Source organism: Dendrobates tinctorius, unplaced genomic scaffold (assembly GCF_039654945.1).
Source record: "Dendrobates tinctorius isolate UK_male_01 unplaced genomic scaffold, ASM3965494v1 ptg000251l, whole genome shotgun sequence".
Lineage (NCBI taxonomy): Eukaryota > Metazoa > Chordata > Amphibia > Anura > Dendrobatidae > Dendrobates > Dendrobates tinctorius.
The window spans coordinates 7,498,366-7,522,707 of NW_027361918.1; the positions used below are offsets into that span (position 1 = coordinate 7,498,366).

At 48.0% G+C, this 24,342-nt stretch overlaps 1 protein-coding gene across 10 annotated transcripts in view; it reads left to right on the forward strand.

Annotated features, from left to right (window-relative positions):
• LOC141065371 (uncharacterized) overlaps nt 1-13,772 on the forward strand; it is a 43,510-nt gene extending 29,738 nt beyond the window's left edge. For all 10 annotated transcript variants that reach the window (XM_073557816.1, XM_073557820.1, XM_073557819.1 and 7 more), the window contains 3 exons: nt 9,817-9,966; nt 11,018-11,161; nt 13,468-13,772. In XM_073557816.1, the coding sequence (XP_073413917.1) occupies nt 9,817-9,966; nt 11,018-11,161; nt 13,468-13,616 (443 nt within the window). In that variant the 3' untranslated portion in view covers nt 13,617-13,772. The remainder of the gene's footprint in view (nt 1-9,816; nt 9,967-11,017; nt 11,162-13,467) is intronic.
• The last annotated feature ends 10,570 nt before the right edge of the window (nt 13,773-24,342 follow it).

Consider the following 24,342-nt stretch of genomic DNA (forward strand, 5'->3'; position numbering starts at 1 on the left):
CCTCATTTGCCATTTTTCGGCCCAATTCTCCAATTTACTCAAATCTGTCTGTAGTTGCAAACTGTCCTCCTTTGTGGTAACTACCTTACATAGTTTTGTATCATCTGCAAATACTGATATTTTACTGTGTAAGCCATCCACTAGATCATTAATAAATATATTAAATAGTAGGGGGCCCAATACAGACTACTGTGGTCCCCCACTAGTAACCCTGGCCCAATCTGAGGATGCCTCATTAATAACCACTCTTTGTTTTCTATCACTAAGCCAGCTACCTACCCATCTACACACATTTTCCCCTAGCCCAAGCTTTCTCCTCTTACTGACCAATCTTTTATGTGGGACAGTGTCAAATGCTTTAGAGAAGTCGAGATAAATGACATCCAATGATTCTCCTTGGTCCATTTGAGAGCTCACATCCTCATAGAAGCTGATCAGGTTAGTCTGACAGGAGCGATCCTTCATAAATCCATGCTGATATGGAGTTAAACATTTATTAACATTGAGATATTCCATAATGGTATCCCTTAGAAACCCTTCAAATATTTTACCCACCACAGATGTTAAGCTTACCGGCCTATAGTTTCCAGGTTCCCTTTTACACCCCTTTTTGAATATTGGTACCACATTTGCTTGCCGCCAATCAAAAGGAACAGACCCTGTTTCTATAGAGTCTTTAAATATAAGGAATAGAGGCCTGTCTATCACATTACTTAACTCCCTTAATACCCGAGGGTGAATGCCATCAGGGCCTGGTGATTTGTCCGTTTTCATCTTACTAAGGTGGTTCTGCCCTTCTTCCTGGGTTAGGCAGGTAATACTTCATGGGGAGTTTACATTATCACTCTGCATTTCCCCTGGCAAATCCTTTTCCTGTGTGAACACTGTTGAGAAAAAAGTATTTAAAACATTTGCTTTTCCCACATCGCTCTCTATGATTTCACCCTCATTGTTCTTTAAAGGGCCGACACCATCAATTTTAATCCTTTTACTGTTTATATAATTAAAGAATAGTTTGGGGTTTGTTTTACTTTCCTTAGCAATGAGTCTCTCAGTTTCCACTTTTGCTAAATGTATTTGTTTTTTACACGTTTTATTTTTTTCTCTATAACTTTTTAATGCTTCTTCATTGCCTTCTTGTTTTAGCTTCCTAAATGCCTTGTTCTTGTTATTTATTGCCCTTTTTACCTCCTTATTTAGCCACATTGGTGTTCTCCTGCTCCTAGCCCTTTTATTTCTGTACGGTATGGCTAGCTCGCAGTGGGGGTGTAAAACTGATATAAATATTTCCCATTTATTTTCTGTGCTCCTATTTTTGAGGACATTGTCCCAATCAATTAGGCGAAGGTCCTCTCTAAGCTGATCAAACCTTGCTTTCCTGAAATTCAGCGTTTTCGTAACCCCCTTCCAGGGCACCTTACTGAAGGACAAGTGGGATTGTGTTATATTGTGGTCACTGTTCCCTCGGTGCCATCGACTCGGACTTCTGTTATTCTATCTGGCCTGTGGCTTTACATTAAGTCCAGAAGGGCCGTCCCTCTAGTTGGGCCCTGCACAAGTGGTGACAGATAATTATCCTTGGTCACTGACAGACATTGGTTTCCTTTCTGAGATCCGCAGGTTTCAGGTTCCCAGTCTATGTCGGGGTAGTTGAAGTCCCCCATAATAATCACCTCGTTGGGATTTGCTGCTTTGTCTGTTTGTCTCAATAATACATTCTCAGTGGCTTCTGTTATATTTGGTGGCTTATAACAAACCCCTATGAGGATTTTATTACTTTTCCCTCCTTGTATCTCCACCCATAGAGACTCCACCTCTTCATTTCCCTCTTGTATATCTTCTTTATATATAGACAGACTCCACCCCCTTTCCTTTTTTTACGATCCCTCCTAAACAAATCATATCCTTGCACGTTAGCCGCACAGTCATAGCTGTCGTCTAACCATGTCTCAGATATTCCTACTAGGTCGTATTTCTCCTCATACATTACCAACTCCAGATCTTCACTCTTATTGGTCAGGCTTCTTGTGTTGGTCAGCATGCAGGAAAGAAGTTTTGCTTCCTTTTTCTTAGCTTCCTTCTGAGTACCCTGTCTTGGGTCCTCTGTACCACATCTAGTAGCCTTGATTAGTTTGTCCTTCTGCTGCATGTTCTTGTCTGCTGTTTTCCTCCCATCCCCTCTTCTTCTAGTTTAAAGCCCTCCTGATGAGTGTGGCAAGTCTTCTGGTGAATGTGTGTTTCCCAGGTTTTGTGAGGTGTATCCCATCTCTTGCGAGAAGTCCATCGTAGAGGTAATTCACGCCATGGTCCAAGAATCCAAATCCTTGCTGCCTGCACCACCGTCATAGCCAGTTGTTCACCTCTAGTATCCTATTCCATCTTCTGATGCCATGGCCATCGACTGGGAGGATTGATGAGAAAACAACCTGTACGTTGCGTTCCTTTATTTTCTTCCCCAGAATTTCAAAGTCTTCGCAGATAGTTGGTAGGTCATTTCTTGCCGTGTTGTTTGTGCCTACATGTATCAGTAGGAAAGGGTAGTCGTCCTTGGATTTGAGGATAGTTGTGCAGAGGCCCCAACGCCAGACTGTGGTGGTAAATGCAGATATCCTCTTAAAATACACGTCTTATACTTCCTATCGTGTAGTGAATATGCTTGAATTTTTGTAGGCCTCATTGAATCTTTGAGGAACAAAAATTAATTGAAGTGACAAAAAAAAATTAATTTTAAATACTGAAATGTATTAATTCATCAAAAAAATCTTTAAAATACAGGAACAAACAGTACTGGAAAATGGAGGCTGTTTATGAAATCCATGCAAATGATTTTTTCTGGCAATCGATCAAAATACTTTCACAATTTAATCATGATATTATAAAAAGCTTGGCTAAATCCCAATCCAAAGTGCAAAATGCAAAAAAAGTACATAAGACTTTTGATTACTTTGTAAACATTATCACAATTTAATGTGCCACCGTTAGTACGCATAGTGCTGCTGACTTCCAGCCTCCTGCCCCGACGTGCTCATTTCACCCAGCTTCCTCAGGGGCCGTGCAGTGAGTGGATTTATAACTTATAATTTGGTCTTAAAGGCCATTAACCCCTTCTCTGCAAACACATTAATTTTATTTTACCACCCTTTTTCATATGAGCCGTAGGTTTTTTTTTTTTTCTTTATTATTCCCTCCTCCCACCTCATTGTCATAGCCATATGAAGTCTAGACAAGTTGTAGTTAAACCACATATCCAAGCCCTTTCCGCTTCCTGCCGACTTCAACTCAAAAATATTTCACAGATCCGTACATTCCTCAACCAAGAATCTGCAAAAACCCTAGTCCATGCCCTCATCTCCCGCCTTGACTACTGCAACCTCCTGCTCTGTGGCCTCCCCTCTAACACTCTTGCCCCCCTCCAATCTATTCTTAACTCTGCTGCCCGACTAATCCACCTATCCCCCCGCTATTCCCCGGCCTCTCCCCTCTGTCAATCCCTGCACTGGCTCCCCATTACCCAAAGACTCCAGCTCAAAACCCTATCCATGACATACAAAACTATCCACAACCTGAGTCCTCCATACGTACATCTGTGACCTCGTCTCCCGGTACTTATCTGCACGAAACCTACGATCCTCACAAGATCTCCTTCTGTACTCCCCTCTTATCTCCTCTTCCCACAATCTCATACAAGATTTCTCCCGCGCATCCCCCCCTACTGTGGAACTCTCTACCACAACATATCAGACTCTCGCCTATCATGGAAACCTTTAAAAAGAACTTTAAGACCTACCTCTTCCGACAAGCCTACAACTTGCAGTAACCACCGATCCACCAAACCGCTGCACGACCAGCTCTACCCTCGCCTACTGTATCCTCACCCATCCCGTTGTAGAATGTGAGCCCTCGCGGGCAGGGTCCTCTCTCCTCCTGTACCAGTCGTGACTTATATTGTCTAAGATTACTGTACTTGTATTACGTATACCCCTCCTCACATGTAAAGCGCCATGGAATAAATAGCGCTATAATAATAATAGTTTTGAATGACATTGCTCAGCTGACCTTACAACGTACTGGAAAATGAATCCAAGTTCAGTGGGGCGAAAATATAACAAATTCTGGCTTAAAAGGCTAAACAGCAGCAATCAGAGCCTGCATCGGTCGCTGCTGTTATAACACTGCTCCTGAGCCCCCTTCATACATGGGGGCCTAATGTATGAGAAATTTCCTCCCACATTGTGAAGTGGTTGACCCCTTACCACAGCACAGAGTATTTCGGTTGAGGACTTGCCTCCCCCCTTCCTTCTCATTATTTATTTTTTACCTTTTTTTTCCCACGCTTTTCCTTTTTTTTTTCCTTTTCTCCGGTTCTCGTTACTTCTTTACTCTATTGCTCCATGGCTTGTGGTTCCAACCACTAGATCTCTGTCTATGCACATGAAGCACATTCACTAGCACATTAGGGTCGATTCTGTTTTTCACAAACCATTTTTGTTTGCCCCCCCCATTTTATTTTTTTCTTCATTTTTATTTTTGAACCCCTGTACTTTTATCTTTTATTAGATGGTGGCCTGATTCTATCGCATCGGGTATTCTAGAGTCTCTGCTAAAATAAAAAATAGTTATATACTCACCTTCTGATTGCCCCCGGACTCTTTCTCTCCTCTTACCATGCTCCCGGCATCTTCCGGTCCCAGTAATGCTTAGCGCGAAACACCGCTGATGACGTTGCACTCTTGCGAGAGTGATGTCATCTCCGGCCCTTCTCGCTAAGCATTACTGCCTATTCTATGCGGTAGAATCAGGCCACCATCTAGTGTATTATACTCCTGTTACACCCGGAGCTGCTGTCCCTGTTCTGCTGTTACCTAATGTATTGTACTCCAGTTACACCCAGAGCTGCTGTCACTGTTCTGCTGTTACCTAATATATTGTACTCCAGTTAATCCCAGAGCTGCAGTCACTGTCCTGCTTTTACCTAATGTATTGTAGTCCAGTTACACCCAGAGCTGCAGTCACCACTCTGCTCTTATCTAATGTATTATACTCCTGTTACAGCCAGAGCTGCAGTCACTGTTCAGATCTTAACAAATGTATTGTACTCAAGTTACACTCAGAGCTGCATTCACTTTTCTGCTGTTACCTAATGTATTGTACTCCAGTTACACCCAGAGCTGCTGTCACTGTTCTGCTGTTATCTAATATATTGTACTCCAGTTACACCCAGATCTGCAGTCACTGTTCTGCTTTTACCTATTGTATTGTAGTCCAGTTACACCCAGATCTGCAGTCACCGTTCTGCTCTTACCTAATGTATTATACTCCTGTTACACCCAGAGCTGCAGTCACTGTTCAGATCTTACCTAATCTATTGTACGCAAGTTACACCCAGAGCTGCAGTCACTGTTCTGCTGTTATCTAATTACCTAATGTATTGTACTCCAGAATATGTACAGGACTGTGCCTGTGTAATGAGTGACGCAGCAGTGATGCCTTTAACGGCTATAATGTGCCTGTACAATAAGGGATGCGGCCATGTTGCCACGACGACTAAGCAACTGTCGCTGATTGGTCACGGCCTAAAGGGCCTGTCACACTAAGCGATATCGCTATATCGTCACTGTTTTTTGTGACGTAGCAGCGATATCGCTATGTCTGATACTTACCTCCGACCGGCTCTCCCGCTGGTTATCGCTGATCGCGCGAGAACGTCCTGGGCCATTTCTCGTCGTCGGCTTCCTGCTGTGGAGACGAGCGATGCGTGGACGCGGGCGGGAGGATGTCAGGATCGCCTCGTCTGACAGGTAAGTAGCGACCCAGAGTACTAAAGGAGATAGCAGAAGAAATTTTTGAACCCCTCTCCATAATCTTTGAAAATTCTTGGAGAACAGGAGAAGTGCCAGAAGACTGGAGAAGAGCAAATGTTGTTCCTATCTTCAAAAAGGGGAAGAAGGTGGACCCAGGCAACTATAGGCCGGTGAGTCTGACTTCTATACCAGGAAAGATCTTTGAACAAATTATTAAACAACATGTATGTCAATACCTGGATAAGAATGAAGTGATTAAACAGAGTCAGCATGGGTTTGTAACTAATAAGTCATGTCAGACTAACTTAATTTCCTTCTATGACGGAATCACTGATTGGGTGGATCAAGGAAATGCTGTAGATATAGTATATCTTGACTTCAGCAAAGCATTTGACAAAGTCTCTCATACAATCCTTATTGAAAAAATGATTAAGTATGGAATGGACAAGGCAACTGTTAGGTGGATTCATAACTGGCTTAGTGATCGGACCCAAAGAGTGGTCGTAAATGGCTGCACATCCAGTTGGAAGAATGTCTCAAGTGGGGTACCACAGGGCTCTGTCCTGGGCCCTGTATTGTTCAACATCTTTATCAACGATTTAGATGAAGGAATTGAGGGTAAACTGATTAAATTTGCTGATGACACAAAGCTAGGAGGGATAGATAATACTAGAGAAGAGAGAGAGAGGATTCAAAAAGATATAAATAAACTGGAGAAGTGGGCAGCAACTAACAGAATGGTTTTTAACAGGGAGAAATGCTAAGTACTACATCTGGGCAATAAAAATGAAAAAAGCATATACAGAATGGGAGGAATGGGGCTAAGCAACAGCACATGTGAAAAAGACTTGGGTATACTAATAGATCACAGACTGAATATGAGTCAACAGTGTGATGCAGCAGCAAAAAAGGCAAATGCAATTCTAGGATGTATTAACAGAAGCATACAGTCTAGATCACGTGAAGTCATTATTGCCCTCTACTCCTCTTTGGTCAGACCTCATCTGGAATATTGTGTCCAGTTTTGGGCACCACATTTTAAAAAAGACATCAACAAACTGGAGCAAGTTCAGAAAAGAGCGACCAGAATGGTGACCGGTCTGCAAACCCTGTCTTATGAGGAAAGGTTGCAGGATTTGGGATTGTTCAGTTTGCAAAAGAGAATACTGAGAGGAGACTTAATAGCTGTCTACAAATATCTAAAGGGCTGTCACATTGTAGAAGGATCAACTTTATTCTCCTTTGCACAAGGAAAGACTAGAAGCAATGGGATGAAACTGAATGGGAGGAGACACAGATTAGATATTAGAAAAAACTTTTTGACAGTTAGAGTGATCAATGAGTGGAACAGGCTGCCACGAGAAGTGGTGAGTTCTCCTTCAATGGAAGTCTTCAAACAGAGGCTGGACAGACATCTGTCTGGGATGATTTAGCGAATCCTGCTTTGAGCAGGGGGTTGGACCAGATGGCCCAGGAGGTCCCTTCCAACTATACAATTCTATGATTCTATGACCCCCGACCCCTGCTGTGTCGCTGGTGAGATCTGCCTGTGTGGCAGCTCACTAGCGACCACTTAGCGATGCACCAGAGATCCTGACCGCCTCATATCGCTGGTCGGGATCGCTGGTGCATCGCTAAGTGTGACAGCACCTTAACTGCCGCGACCAATCAGCGAGGTGGGATTTCCATTACAGACAGAATTAGACAATTATATACAGTTGTGGCCAAAAGTATTGACACCCCTGCAATTCTGTCAGATAATACTCAGTTTCTTCCTGAAAATTATTGCAAACACAAATTCTTTGGTATTATTATCATTTAATTTGTCTTAAATGAAAAAACACAAAAAGAATTGTCCTAAAGCCAAATTGGATATAATTCCACACCAAACATATAAAAGAGGGTGGACAAAAGTATTGGTGCTGTTCGAAAAATCATGTGATGCTTCTCTAATTTGTGCAATTAACAGCACCTGTATCTTACCTGTGGCACCTAACAGGTGTTGGCAATAACTAAATCACACTTGCAGCCAGTTGACATGGATTAAAGTTGACTCAACCTCTGTCCTGTGTCCTCGTGTGTACCACATTGAGCATGGAGAAAAGAAAGAAGACGAAAGAACTGTCTGAGGACTTGAGAAACCAAATTGTGAGGAAGCCTGAGCAATCTCAAGGCTACAAGTCCATCTCCAAAGACCTGAATGTTCCTGTGTCTACCGTGCGCAGTGTCATCAAGAAGTGTAAAGCCCATGGCACTGTGGCTAACCTCCCTAGATGTGGACGGAAAAGAAACATTGACAAGAGATTTCAACGCAAGATTGTGCGGTTGTTGGATAAAGAACCTCGACTAACATCCAAACAAGTTCAAGCTGCCCTGCAGTCCTAGGGTACAACAGTGTCAACCCGTACTATCTGTCGGTGTCTGAAAGAAAAGGGACTGTATGGTAGGAGACCCAGGAAGACCCCACTTCTTACCCCGAGACATAAAAAAAAGCCAGGCTGGAGTTTGCCAAAACTTACCTGAAAAAGCCTAAAACATTTTGGAAGAATGTTCTCTGGTCAGATGAGACAAAAGTAGAGCTTTTTGGGCAAAGGCATCAACATAGAGTTTACAGGAGAAAAAAAGAGGCATTCAAAGAAAAGAACACGGTCCCTACAGTCAAACATGGCGGAGGTTCCCTGATGTTTTGGGGTTGCTTTGCTGCCTCTGGCACTGGACTGCTTGACTGTGTGCATGGCATTATGAAGTCTGAAGACTACCAACAAATTTTGCAGCATAATGTAGGGCCCAGTGTGAGAAAGCTGGGTCTCTGTCAGAGGTCATGGGTCTTCCAGCAGGACAATGACCCAAAACACACTTCAAAAGCACTAGAAAATGGTTTGAGAGAAAGCAGTGGAGACGTCTAAGGTGGCCAGCAATGAGTCCAGACCTGAATCCCATAGAACACCTGTGGAGAGATCTAAAAATGGCAGTTTGGAGAAGGCACCCTTCAAATATCAGGGACCTGGAGCAGTTTGCCAAAGAAGAATGGTCTAAAATTCCAGCAGAGCATTGTAAGAAACGCATTGATGGTTACCGGAAACGGTTGGTCTCAGTTATTTTGGCTAAAGGTTGTGCAACCAAGTATTAGGCTGAGGGTGCCAATACTTTTGTCCGGCCCATTTTTGGAGTTTTGTGTGAAATGATCAATGTTTTGCTTTTTGCTTCATTCTCTTTTGTGTTTTTCATTTAAGACAAATTAAATGAAGATAATAATACCAAAGAATTTGTGTTTGCAATCATTTTCAGGAAGAAACTGAGTATTATCTGACAGAATTGCAGGGGTGTCAATACTTTTGGCCACAACTGTAGTAGATTGTAATTTTCTTTTGCTTTTCTACTTTGTCATTGTTTTTCACTGTCTTGCATTATTTTTATAGATAACATAGTTATTAAGGCCAAAAAAAAAAGCCATTAGTCCATCCAGTTCAGCCTATATTCCATCAGAATAAATCCCAAGATCTACGTCCTTCTAGAGAACATAATCCGTCCACCTAATCTCCAAGTTTCTGTCCTGAAGACTGATCACTCCTGTACCCTACAATCATCGGCAGGAAACACATCGCTCAGCTCCTACTGAAATCCCTACAGTTATCCCCTTAGATATCACACCATAACCGATATTTAACCAGTTCCAGACGGAAGGGGGCGCCTCACCACAATTGCAGAGCTGCCGATACATTTCCATGGCGGCTTTGGCGCTAACAATGGCCTCCATCATCATCCTCTGGTGGAGCCTAATAGGAGGGAATATTTTCATGAATTGTTAAACATATTTTTTCATTATTTAAAAAACCACAACCCATCTGTAGCAATCCAAGATAAAAAAATAAATAAATAAATTGAGTCGGACAATGAACAACTTAAACATACCCCACATGCTCTTAACTCATCTGCACCCAAAAGTTATGAAAACAACACAGGTTCCCAAAAATGTGACCAAGGAAAATGTCAACTCCTGTGCTCTTATGTGTAGAACACCCGGGGGTTTGCCCGATCAGTCTGGAGCAGTTGTCCTGCATCTATCTCAATGAGACCCAGTGCAAGCGAGACTCCGACTGCCCACCGAAGAAGAAGTGCTGCCTGACCGAGGACAACAACCTGACGTGCCAGAAAGTGACAAACGGTAAATATGAGCTTCTCCATATCTGCAGCCTTACACTTATAATCTGGTATGAGAGAATCTGACAACATTCAGATTCACCAGTTCGGTTTAATTGAAATTCTGTTTGCGGCGATTTTCTTAATCAAGCACGTTTGAGGCACATTATGCTGTGGTCTCTCCAGACTTCGGAGCATTATAAAAGTAAAGCGTAACACATTTACTCACCTTGAGTATCTATTTTGCTGCCACTGCCACTCCCCACCTGGTCTTCTGATGGCTCCCTCAGACACTGATCCCTTCTGGTCTCCATGACAGGTCATGTCCTATACCTCACCTTCCTTCACATTGTGCCGTCAATACTATATGACATTAGTCTCCTGAAGCCTCCTGAGCTTGGTGCAAAGTGAAGGAAGATGCAAAAGAGAACGTGGCCTGCCTGGAAGAGCAGAAGAGCGAGCCAGTGGAAGACTGCCAAGGAAGCTGCCGCATTCAGACCGGTGAGTGGTGGGATGAGAAGACTTTTTTTGGCCCCTTTTTTTTCTTTGCCGTCTACAATCGGTCAGTCACTTGGCTGAATGTTTTTGCTCGATTTCGTATGTAAGAAATCACAAATTTTGGAATTTGACAATATTTCAGGTGTATTCAATTTGCCTTGAGCAGATTTGCCCTTCATCTTCTCAATTCTCAAAACCCTAGTCAGGAAGTGAGCAGCTCCTCCAGAATCAGGACAGAGCTGCTCACATGACTAAGTGTGATATCTAGGACTCAATGTAGAATACTAACAGGGAGTATATCACAACCTGTCACCATTCTGCAGCCTAGGCACACACACAAATTATACAGAAAGCCCGGACAACCCCATTACGGAAACAGTGAGGCTATCTACTCAAAGGATAAAAAAAAAGAGGCCCGCACAATTCCTTCTGACAAGATTGGAGAAGCCCTGGCCTGACCCAAAACCAGGAGGGAAAAAGTCATTAGTTTGTGGCGGGTGTCAGCCCAGACTCTCTGCTGTACAGTAATGTTACCGGAGTATTACACCCGAGTCTCAGATGTGTCTTGTCATTTACAGTAAAGCCTGGAACCTGTCCTGCTCCACTCGCTCTGTGCTTATATCGCTTTCCAAAACCTCTTTGTGCCTGTGATGCAGACTGTCCTGGAAACAAGAAGTGCTGCACCCCAATGTGCCTCCAGGTGTGCACAGACCCCGAATGTGGTACGTTCACACTAATTCCAGATATATGTGCAAGAATTCTCTTCTCATCGCTCTGTGATGTGAATCTGAAGGGAGTAACTTCATGAGTCTGTCATCCCCAAAACTCAATATAAACTACTTCTAGGGACCAAGTCCCCCTATAGGACTGTACACGTAGTTTGCATTGAGTTTTGGGGGGGGGGGTGACAGACTCCCTTTAACTTATTCCATCCAAACAACCCCTCTTATTGCTTGTAGATTGCTGAGACCCCCACAGATCGGGGCACTTTTACCCCCATTAGAGTGGAGTCAGGGCACTTGCTCATCCACCACTGGAGCTGCCAGAGAGGAACTGATACAGATGTCCGGCAGTCCGGGAAAGATTGAATGTAGTGTTGGACAAGTGTACCGACTCCATTCTAACTGGGATAGGTGTCTTGCTCCCAGCATTAAGACGCCACTAATCTACACATTATTCTGTGGATAAATAATAACTTGTTCCGACCAGACACCCCTATATAAAGCCATATATAATACCCTACTTACCTGTCTGCCATTTATAACACTGGTGTCTTGCTGTGGCTGAAGGATCTTTGGGGCCGCTCAGTCACAAGTGATTGCTGGGACTTCTGCCCTCCGATCCATTGACTCTCAGGCCACAAGTGCAGAATACGCAGACCCCGGACCTCGTTGTCCTTGTTGCACGTTTCACCTGCTGTGCACTTATGTGGCGCCCCTGAGGGTTCAGTCGCCACAGAGATACTGCACCTCCTCCTGAGGTGTGATACCCCACTATCCAGGTAAGGTGGAGACACCTGACCACGCTCCAACACCTGCATCTCACACCACAAAGTAGTGTAGCAAAGCACCTTCGGCGGCTCCCTGCTTGGAGTGTAGCATAGCACCCCTTGGTGGCTCCCTGCTTGGAACACGAAACGTGCTGGGAGGTGGGTGGAGTTTAGTTTACATAAAAGAGCGGGAAGAGTTGAGTTCAAGTCAGTCAGTCAGTCTTTCATTCAGTCAGTGAGTGAGGATGTAGAAGGACAGAGAAAATCCCCGGGAGAGGGATGGGAGAAGGAAGTGCTGCAGCAGGCCACAGTGATCTGGGTCTGCTGGCACAGGAAAGAGACAAAGAAAGGAAGCTTGATTCTCCAGAAGAAAGAAGGATTAGCACGGAACGTAAGGAGAATAGGAGGACTAAGGATCAGGGTGGGAAAAGAGAACCCTTCCCAAGTTCACAGCGCAAGGCCGGGGTCCGGTCCCCAAGGTTGTACGGATACTAATGGTCCTGCAGCAGACACCGGAGGAATAGAAGTAGTGACCGCTTTATTCCCACACAAGACTTGGGGGCACAACAGCAACATAATAGTGAGCCGGGACTTACTAGCAAGGAGTCCCAGAAGCAGGCTACAGCCGTCTGCCGTACAAGTAGAGTTCATAGGAACATCTGACAGGAGGAACTCCAGTGTAACTCAGTACTAGGAGTACTTCACTCAAAGGCGCTATAAGAGGAGATGTTCAGAAAAGGCACATATGTTGGCGGAGTGTTGGAAAGGAGTACTTCATCTTGCCTGGAAGTTGGCTGAGCTCCTGACCTGGAGGATATGGCACGGACGCGGGCACCTGTACCTGCAACAGACTGTGAGTAAAGCTTTGGAACTACATGCCCTGGTGTCCTCCACTTATTCCGGCGCCAGCCTGCCTAGCACTGCTACATCCCTTGCACCTGACGCTACACCATCTACATGTCACTTCACCTACTCTGCCCTGGGTCTACAGCCCTGCCTGTGGAGGGCTATAACATCACTGCTGCACCACACCATCTGTCCCAGAGGATCTGTCTGCAGCGTCAGCTTACATCTCTATTGCCGAACACCACAGGTGGCGTCACGAATCACTTATAAACTTTCACACTGCCACAACTCCCTTTTACAATGGGTGCCCAGGGCCACGGGCCAGGTCCCAGCTGCCGTGACATCTCCCATTGAAGCTCATCGGGCCCGGTATCGAGTACCCCACAGCCCTGGGAGGGCGACCCACTAACACCAGAAATATGCGCCACACAGATATTGGAAGACGCTTCTGCCATAATCTGCTCCACTTCAGTGTCATGAATTCTGATGAATTTGTCAGGCCCGCCCGAACACTCTCCATCCAGCCCACGTCTCAGAAAGCTGGTTTAAACAAGTCACAATATTTTTGTGGCATTTTACGCAGATTTTGGCCAGAATTCTGACAAACACTTCTCTTTGGATTGGAGCTGAAGTCTCCTCCTTGGGTACGTCTGGTCCCTGGAGACCCTCACATCTTTCTTCCTTTCATTACAGAGATCCCAGAGAAGAAATGCCCAGTGGTGGCCACCTTGGTCAGATGTGAAAAGCCTTACCCTGCTCCTGGATGCCGCAGTGACTGCGACTGCCTCCCTAGACAGAAGTGCTGCGATGTTGGCTGCAGAACAGCTTGTCGGGACGTGTAAAGTCCTCGTCCCCTGCAGAACTGGGACGTAGGATCAGACGATGTGTGAATGCCTTTACTCCAAAATAAAGACAAAAACGTCCCTGCGGAGCCGGGTGACATGCAATAAATCTTTAATAAATCTGCAATAAATGTTTAATAAATCTGCATTATGTCACCCTCTGTGCACTGTCATAAGTGACCCTGAAAAGATCATGGAGGCCTGCCAGTCTGAGGTGTCGCATACTGACCCCAATCCGCATGCAATCATATCTTGTTGAGCTGCTCACGCCCCACCTCTGGTCACTAAATACTCCCTGTTATAGGTATAAAACCATCCCAATCTCCAGAATCCCCCCAACACCAGCTCCAGCAGATTCAATTAGCATTAATTATATTTTTAGAGTTTTGGGAGATTTTCTCATCTCTAGAACCAGACCTGACCACTTTGATGGATTCTTGAGGTTAGACATTGAGACATTAGAAATATAAGTCAGGGTTAAAAGAGCAGTTCCCAGGATAAATAAGTATTTCCTATCCATAGACTAGGAGGATAACTTGCAGGCTCCTGATCCTCCGACGAGGAGCGTTTCTAGGGGAAGCGGGCAAGGAATTTGTCCAGGTGCCCCCCACAGCAAACAATGGGGTACTACTGAGCAACCTAGTGTAGCGGACCGATGGCAGGGGCATTTTCCTGCCCCCTGAAGTAGGATCCCACCGTTCTTAGGCTGGTTTCACACTTGCGTTTTTTTGCGCTGTTTTTTAGCGCAAACAAACGCATGCATTTTTTCCCATATCTTTTACATGGGTGCGCATAGGTGCGCATACACATGCATTTGTACGCGTTTGTATGCGCATGCGTTTTTTTGTAGTGTGCGCTCGGGCACACAAAATGCATCCTGTTGCATTTTTTGTGCGTCCGATTTGCCTCCAAACGCAATGCGTTTTTTTTTACAGCAAAACACCCATTAAAGTATATGGGTGGGCATTGTAATGCGCACGTATGCGCAAAAAAAGCATGCATTTTTTTTAAAAAATGCACCAAAACCCGCAAAAAAAGCACACAAACGCATGATGCGTTTTTTTCATGCGTTTGTGTGTGCAAAAACGCGCAGCAAAAAAACGCAAGTGTGAAAGTAGCCTTAGAGCTGGTTGAAAAATGTTCAACTGTACTTATGTCTTTGAAGTCCTGACCACCAGCATTTTGGGGGTCAGGATGACCTCATCACCAGTGCTATTACTATGGACACTGTATCATGCATTCTATAAGGACCTGCTGTAATATTCCCTTTATGTATACTACACGTCAGATACGTGGACCAACCTGTAAACCAGCGGTGGATACTGTGGTCATAGTTGCGATCACAGCACTAACATCTTCTTTGTGTAGGCACATTATCAAATCATAAATATTAATTTTTTTTGTTCCACTACCTGTTGAACCATGTGATTTAACCTATTACACACTCATGGGAACCGCTCTCTCTCTCTGTATATAGTGGGGGAAATAAGTATTTGATCCCTTGCTGATTTTGTAAGTTTGCCCACTGACAGACATGAACAGTCTATAATATTAAGGGTAGGTTAATTTTAACATTGAGAGATAGAATATCAAAAATAAAATCACATTATATAAATTTATTTGCATTCTGCAGTGAGAAATAAGTATTTGGTCCCTCGGGCAAACAAGACTTAATACTTGGTGGTAAAACCCTTGTTGGCAAGCCCAGCAGTCAGACGTGTGTTGTAGTTGATGATGAGGTTTGCGCACATGTCAGGAGGGATTTTGCTCCACTCCTCTTTGCAGATCATCTCTAAATCATTAAGATTTTGAGGCTGTCTCTTGGCAACTCGGAGCTTCACCTCCCTCCATAAGTTTTCTATGGGATTATGGTCTAGAGACAGGCCAGGCCACTGCATGACCTTAATGTGCTTCTTTTTGACCCACTCCTTTGTTGGCTTGGCTGTATGTTTTGGGTCATTGTCTTGCTGGAAGACTCAGCCACGACCCATGTTAAATGTGCTGGCGGAGGGAAGGAGGTTGTCACTCAGGATTATACTGTACATGGCTTTATCCATTCTCCCGATGAAGTAGTACTGTGCCCTTAGCAGAGAAACACCCCTAAACCATATTGTTTCCACCTCCATGCTTGACAGTGGGGACGGTGTTCTTTGGGTCATAGGCAGCATTTCTCTTTCTCCAAACACAGCGAGTTGAGTTCATGTCAAAGACCTCAAATTTTGTCTCATCTGATCACAGCACCTTCTCCCAATCACTCACAGATTCATCCAAGTGTTCATTGGCAAATTTCAGATGGCCTGCACATGTGCCTTCTTAAGCAGCGGGACCTTGCGGGTGTAAGCAGTTTGCGGGATGCAGTGATGGACAGGAGTCAGAGCAATGGTTAATGATTATACTTAACAGGGGAATAATCCACTCAGGGAGGTAATGGGTTAAACAGGGGAATAAACAGTCTAATTGCAAAAGGATCAGGTAATGACGGTTCTTTTGAAACACTTGTGTCAGAAGTTCCTCAAACTGTGTGGGGTCCTGTGGGCGTCAATGCCTCATTTTCTGGCAGCAGCGGTCGGTCTCCAGTACTTAACGCTGAGCCCAGTCCATATGCTACAGTGGCTGACAAGGGTGCGGGCCACAGTCCTGTATGAGTCCAACGTGGATCAGTAAACATAAACTGGCAAAATTCAGTGCACAAGTGTCAGTAACATACCTGGTCCCTCTGATGTGGTACATGCACTGTACTCATGAACATGGAGCGTACAGCACCTTGCTCTCTGATTGTCGTCAGGCACACACTGCACCTCTCTCTGTAGTTACCAGGCACACACTGCACTTTCCTCTCCCTCTCTGTTCCTTGCTGTTGGCGGTGGGGAACGGCGAACACTGGCCTGCACGCTACTGATGCTCGCAGGACGGAGCACTCCTCTGCCTGGCTGCTGCTGCTGGACGCATGGCTCTCCTCAGCACAGCGGTCCCTCTGCAGACGTTGGGGGACCCTGTCAGTGCAGCTTTCCATGGCTCTGGTGCTCTGTGTGGGGAGGATGGGGCATGCCACTCACCTGACTGCACGCTGCCCTCTGTTTGCGCCCAACTGTCCTGATGCATGCGGTTTTCCTTTTTATCTCTCCGCCCCACACTGTCAGGAGGTTGGTCCGGCACGTTATTGCTTCCCCCATGGAACAGGGGATGCAGCCTTATCAGTTCTGCACCCGGCACAAAGGTACCCACGGTCTGGTTGTCCCCCTAACACTTCTCCTCTCCTTTAGCTCACCATTGCACAGGCAAAAGTTCTTCATGCTCCATAATGTTCTTCGGAGGTTGGACTGATGCCCAAAATTTTTACATCCATTCCTGCCTTTCTTGCACAACATTCTGCTAAAAGAAATAGTCCTGTGCATTCCGCAGGGGCAAATCACCAACATGATCACACGGAGTACCTTGAAGCTCCTCTTGACTTTGCTCATTAGGAGTTCTCAGAACTTCAGGTTGAGTAGTAAAGTCCGGTTGGGTCGCAGGGGATGGGAGTACATCCAGGTTCAATAGAACAGCTATCTCTGGAGTTTCAGGCTATGTACTTCCCTTGGACTAGCAGGCAGCGAGCTATACACTTCAGAGAATGAGGCAAGGGATTCTTCCTCAACACTGTCGGGAATCATGGGAGTGAGCGTTTCAGTGACACTTGACACTTTCTCCCCTCGTTCGGGTTGATCCTCAGAGACGGGACCCTTGGATCCAATTTGGCGTTCCACCAGATACACCTCCACGCTGGGTGTGGCTCCTCTCCTCTCACTGTACTATTTCTTCCAGGGTCAGCGCTCTCTCCAGTTGGCATGACCCTCAGAAGGGTGAGCGAATCTTCGCCGTCGGCTGTCTCTTGTAGGGCAACTTCTTGACAGGTGTCCCATTCCACACATCCAACATCCTATCTGGTGGGTGCTTCCGTCTGCATCGCCGTCCTCCATGGGAGGCATACCCCCTCTGAAATCGTTCTTCACCCCACGGTATGGAATTAAATCTTGGGGCTGCTGCTGAAGTTTCCGCATCTCTCCTCTAGCTTCTTTCACTCATTGATGTAAGTTACCCCAGGGTATGAAGTTGGACTCCAAGGCAGCAGCAAGGGCTTCCTTCAGGCACTAAGAGCAGTGAGACTATGGAACTCTCTGCCATATGATGTTGTAATGAGTGATTCCCTACTAAAATTTAAGAAGGGACTGGATGCCTTTCTTGAAAAGTATAATATTACAGGGTATGTACACTAGTTTCCTTAATATTGCGTTGATCCAGGGAGCTAGTCTGATTGCCGTATGTGGAGTCGGGAAGGAATTTTTTTCCCCAATGTGAAGCTTACTGTTGCCACATGGGGTTTTTTTGCCTTCCTCTGGATCAACATGTTAGGGCAGGTTAGGTTAGGATATGGGTTGAACTAGATGGACTCAAAGTCTCCCTTCAACCTTAATAACTATGTTACTATGTTACTTGATTTCTGCCCTCACTTTCAGCATTCCCTGCCATAATTTGCAGGACCACTCTGGCTCTTCCTCATTCAGGGTGGGTACGTCGCGGCTCTGGACTATCACTGCCAAGGCTGCGGTCTCCCCTACTCCTGCCCCCTTATGTGCGCCTCCGCCACGATTTCTGAAAGAGTCATGCATGGATTAACTAGCAGGCGCTCACACAAGGCTCGCTTAAGCAGTGCATCTCTAAGGCTTGTCACTAACTGCTCTCACACCACAATATCAGGAGGGCCTACACCTATGCCATCTCGCTTAGCAATCGCAGCATGGATCTCCTGCAGCGTGTTCATGTATTGGGCCAGACTCCCTCTCCCTTTGGACACGCCTAAACAAGCGCATGCACAATTCGCCAACATCCATGGGGGTCTCCATGCATTCTCTCTAAGATTTGTAAAACCTTGGTAAAGGTGTCTCGCATGTAGGGGGATCTTAACATGATGGAGCTCCTTGCCTCCCCGTCCAGTGCCATCAGGGCAACCTCTGCCTCCATTGCAGGAGTCATGGGGTGCATTGTTATCATACTCCTGACTCGCTCAGTCCAGTCCCTCATCAGAGCGTTGCTCCCAGTAAATTTTGGAAGGTGACTCAACAGTGCCCCCAGCAATATACTGGCTCTTGGGGCACAGCCTGACCGCTTGGTCTGCCACCTCTGCGACCGTGGACTGCATCCTGCCGACTACGCCAAGTGTCAGTTGGGTCGCCCTCCCAGGGCTGTGGGGGTACTCGGTACTGGGCCCTATGAGCTTCAATGGGAGATGTCATGGCAGCTGGGACCCGGCCCGTGGCCCTGGGCGCCCATTGTAAAAGGGGGGGAAAGTTCAGTGTGCTTATGATGATTTGAGTTTATGAATGAATGAGTTGTGACGCCATCTGTGGTGTTCGGCAATGAAGATGTTGAGCCGACGCTGCAGACAGATCCTCTGGGACAGATGGTGTGGTGCAGCAATGATGTTCTAGCCCTCCACAGGCAGGGCTGTAGTCCCAGGGCAGAGTAGATGTGGAGACACTTAGATGATGTAGTGTCGGGCGCAAGGGATGTAGCAGTGCTGGGCAGGTTGACGCAGGAATAAGTGGAGGACACCGGGGCATACAGTTTCAAAGCTTTACTTACACTCTGTTGCATGGGAGATGTCACAGTAGCTGTGACACGGTCCATGGCCCTGGGCGTCCATTGTAAAAGGGGAATGTTGAGCGTGTGGATGATAATGATTAAAGTTTATTAGTGAATAATTCGTGACGCCACCTGTGGTGTTCGGCAATGAAGATGTTACGCCGACGCTACAGACAGATCCCCTGGGATAGATGGTGTGGTGCAGCAATGATGTTGTGGCCCTCCACAGGTAGGGCTGTAGTCCCAGGGCAGTGGAGATGAAGCTCTAGTGAGAGCGTAATGGTGCAATGTTAAGCACAGAGAGGTAGCAGTGCTGAGGGTGTTGGCGCAGGAATAAGTGGAGGACACCAGGGCATGTAGTTCCAAAGCTTTACTCACAGTCTGTTGAGCATACAGGTGCCCGCATCCGTGCCGTGTCCTCTGGGTCAGGAGCTCAGCCAAATTCCAGGCAAGATGAAGTACTCCGTTCCAACACTCCAAGTCTGGTGTGGGAATAAAGTGGTGACTACTTCTATTCCTCCGGTGTCTGCTGCAGGACCATTAGTATCCATGCAACCTCGGGGACCGGACCCCGGCCTTGAGCTTTGAACTTGGGAAGGGTTCTCCTCTAACCCTGATGCTTGGTTCTCTTCTCCTCATGTTCCGTACTAATCGTTTCATTCTTATGGAGAGTCAGGCTTTCTATTAATGTTCCTTTCCTGTGCCAGCGGACCCAGGTCACTGAGGACGGCTGCAGCACTTCCTTCATCCATCCCACTCAGGGGATCTCCTGTCACAGACTGACCTCGTCAGACTCCTGTGACTGACTGTCCAATTCCTATCCTCTTCCCGCTCTTTTGAGTGCAGAACTAAACTCCATCTGTCTCCCAGCACGCTTCGTGTTCCAAGCAGGGAGGCACCAAAGGGTGCTTTGCTGCACTACTATGTTGTGTGGTATGCAGGTGTTGGAGCGTGGTCTGGTGTCTCCACCTTACCTGAATGGTGGGGTACCACACCTCAGGAGGAGGTGCAGTACCTCTGTGGCAACTGAACCCTCACTGGCGCCACATAAGCAGGTTGCGGGATGCAGTGATGGACAGGAGACAGGGCAAGGGTTAATGATTTTACTTAACAGGGGAATAATCCACGCAGAGAGGTAATGGGTTAAACAGGGGAATAAACAGTCTAATTGCAAAAGGATATGCAGAGTTCAAGAATAAAGGATCAGGTAACGGCAGTTCTTGTGAAACACTTGTGTCAGAAGTTCCTCAAACTGTGACTCCTGCTGAGAAGTCAACAGCGCCGGCAACGGTTGGTGCGGTGTCTTTTCCAATGGGGTCCTGTGGGCATCAATGCCTCGTCTTCTGGTGGCAGCAGTCGGTCTCCAGTACCTTATGCTGATCCCAGTCCATATACTGCAGTGGCTGACAAGGGTGCGGGCCACAGTCCTCTACGAGCACAATGTGGCTCTGCAAATATACACTGGCAAAACCCAGGGTACAAGTGTCAGTCCTGTACCTGGTCCCTCTGATGTAGTATGTGCGCTTTACTCACAGATAGGGCCGTATTTGCTACTAGGCACCCGCAGGCACGTGCCTAGGACGGGATGATGCGGTGGGGCGGCACCTGGGCAAAGTTTTTTTTTTTCTGTTATAATGGAAATCCGGGTCGGATCCTCCCCTCCCCTCTCCTCCTCTCTCATCCCCTCTCCATGAGGGGATGAGTATGAGCCTAGAGGGGAAGGAGGGGGGAGATGAGTATGAGCCTGGGGGGAATGAATATGAGTGGGGGGAGATGAGTATGAGCCCAGAGGGGAGGGAGGGGGGAGATGAGTATGAGCCCAGAGGGGAGGGAGGGGGAGATGAGCCTGGGGGGATGAATATGAGGGGGGGAGATGAGTATGAGCCCAGAGGGGAGGGGAGGGAGGGGGGAGATGAGTATGAGCCCAGAGGGGAGAGAAGGGGGACATGAGTATGAGCCTGGGGGAGGATGAATATGAGCAGGGGGGAGATAAGTATGAGCCCAGAGGGGAGGGAGGGGGAGATGAGTATAAGCCCGAGGGGGGGAATGAGTATGAGCCTGGGGGGATGAATATGAGCGGGGGAGGGGGGATGGAAGATGAGTATGAGCCCAGAGGGGAGGGAGAGAGGAGATGGGTGCACTGAGGAAATGACTGCACTGGGGAGATGGGTGCACTGGGGAGATGGCTGCACTGGGGAGATGGCTGCACTGGCGAGATGGGTAAAATGAGGAGATGGCTGCACTAGGGAGATGGGTGCACTGAGGAGATGGTTACACTGGGGAGATGGCTGCACTGGGGAGATGGGTGCACTGAGGAGAAGGGTACACTAGGGAGATGGCTGCACTGAGGAGACGGCTGCACTGGGAGATGGCTACACTAAGGAGATGGGTAATCTGAGGAGATGGCTGCACTAGGGAGATGGGTGCACTGAGGAGATGGCTGCACTGGGGAGATGGCTGCACTGAGGAGACGGCTGCACTGGGGAGATGGCTGCACTGAGGAGATGGGTACACTGGGAGAAGGGTACACTGAGGAGATGGCTGCACTAGAGAGATGGGTGCACTGAGGAGATGGGTGTACTGAGGAGATGGCTGCACTGGGGAGATGGCTGCACTAGGGAGATGGCTGCACTGGGGAGATGGCTGCACTGGGGAGATGGCTGCACTAGGGAGATGGGTGCACTGAGAAGATGGCCACACTGAGGAGATGGCTGCACTAGGGAGATGGCTGCACTGGGGAGATGGCTGCACTGGGGAGATGGCTGCACTGGGGAGATGGCTGCACTGGGGAGATGGCTGCACTGGGGAGATGGCTACACTAGGGAGATGGGTGCACTGAGGAGATGTCTGCACTAGGGAGATGGCTACACTAGTGAGATGGCTGCACTAAGAAGATGGCTGCACTAGGGAGATGGCTACATTGGGGAGATAGGTGCACTGGGGAGAAAGCTGCACTAGGGAGATGGCTGCACTAGGGAGATGGGTGCACTGGGGAGTTGGGTGCACTGGGGAGATGGGTGCACTGGGGAGATGGGTGCATTGAGGAGATGGCTACACTGAGAAGATGGGTGCACTGAGGATATGAGTGCACTGAGGAGATGGCTATACTGGGGAGATGGGTGCATTGAGGAAATGGCCACACTGAGGAAATGGGTGCACTGGGGAGAAGGCTGCACTAGGGAGATGGGCGCACTGAGCAGATAGCCACACTGAGGAGATGGCTGCAGTAGGGAGATGATTGCACTGAGGAGATGGGTACACTGAGGAGATGGCTGCACTGGGGAGATGGGTGCACTGGGGAGATGGCTGCACTGGGGAGAAGGGTGCACTGGGGAGATGGCTACACTGGGGAGATGGCTACACTGGGGAGATGGGTGCACTGGGGAGATAGCTGCACTAGGGAGATGGCTGCATTGGGGAGATGGCTACACTGGGGAGATGCGTGCATTGAGGAGATGGCCACACTGAGGAGATGGGTGCACTGGGGAAATAGCTGCACTAGGGAGCTGGGCGCATTGAGAAGATGGCCACACTGAGGAGATGGCTGCAGTAGGGAGATGACTGCACTGAGGAGATGGGTACACTGGGGAGATGGCTGCACTGGGGAGATGGCTGCACTGGGGAGATGGCTGCATTAGGAGATGGGTGCACTAGGGGCATGGCTACACTGGGGAGAAGGGTGCACTGAGAAGATGGCCACACTGAGGAGATGGCTGCAGTAGGGAGATGACTGCACTGAGGAGATGGGTGCACTGAGGAGATAGCTGCATTAGGGAGATGGCTGCACTGAGGAGATGGCTGCACTGGGGAGATGGCTGCACTGGGGAGATGGCTGCACTGGGGAGATGGCTGCGCTAGGGAGTTGGGTGCACTGAGAAGATGGCCACACTGGGGAGATGGCTGCACTGGGGAGATGGCTGCACTGGGGAGATGGCTGCGCTAGGGAGTTGGGTGCACTGAGAAGATGGCCACACTGGGGAGATGGCTGCACTGGGGAGATGTGTGCACTGGGGGATGGCTACACTGGGGAGAAGGGTGCACTGGGGAGATGGCTACACTGGGGAGATGGGTGCCCTGGGGAGATAGCTGCACTAGGGAGATGGCTGCATTGGGGAGATGGCTACACTGGGGAGATGGGTGCAATGAGGAGATGGCCACACTGAGGAGATGGGTGCACTGGGGAGATGGCTGCACTAGGGAGCTGGGCGCACGGAGAAGATGGCCACACTGAGGAGATGGCTGCAGTAGGGAGATGACTGCACTGAGGAGATGGGTACACTGGGGAGATGGCTGCACTGGGGAGATGGCTGCACTGGGGAGATGGCTGCATTAGGAGATGGGTGCACTAGGGGCATGGCTACACTGGGGAGAAGGGTGCACTGGGGAGGTGGCTACACAGGGTAGATGGCTGCACTGGGGAGATAGCTGCATTAGGGAGATGGCTGCACTGAGGAGATGGCTGCACTGGGGAGATGGCTGCACTGGGGAGATGGCTGCACTGGGGAGATGGCTGCGCTAGGGAGTTGGGTGCACTGAGAAGATGGCCACACTGAGGAGATGGCTGCACTAGGGAGATGGCTGCACGAAGGAGATGGGTACACTGGGGAGATGGCTGCACTGGGGAGATGGCTGCACTGGGGAGATGGGTGCACTGGGGGATGGCTACACTGGGGAGAAGGGTGCACTGGGGAGATGGCTACACTGGGGAGATGGGTGCACTGGGGAAATAGCTGCACTAGGGAGATGGCTGCATTGGGGAAATGGCTACACTGGGGAGATGGGTGCATTGAGGAGATGGCCACACTGAGGAGATGGGTGCACTGGGGAGATGGCTGCACTTGGGAGCTGGGCGCACTGAGAAGATGGCCACACTGAGGAGATGGCTGCAGTAGGGAGATGACTGCACTGAGGAGATGGGTACACTGGGGAGATGGCTGCACTGGGGAGATGGCTGCATTAGGAGATGGGTGCACTAGGGGCATGGCTACAATGGGGAGAAGGGTGCACTGGGGAGGTGGCTACACAGGGTAGATGGGTGCACTGGGGAGATGGGTGCACTGGGGAGATGGCTGCACTGGGGAGATGGCTGCACTAGGGAGATGGG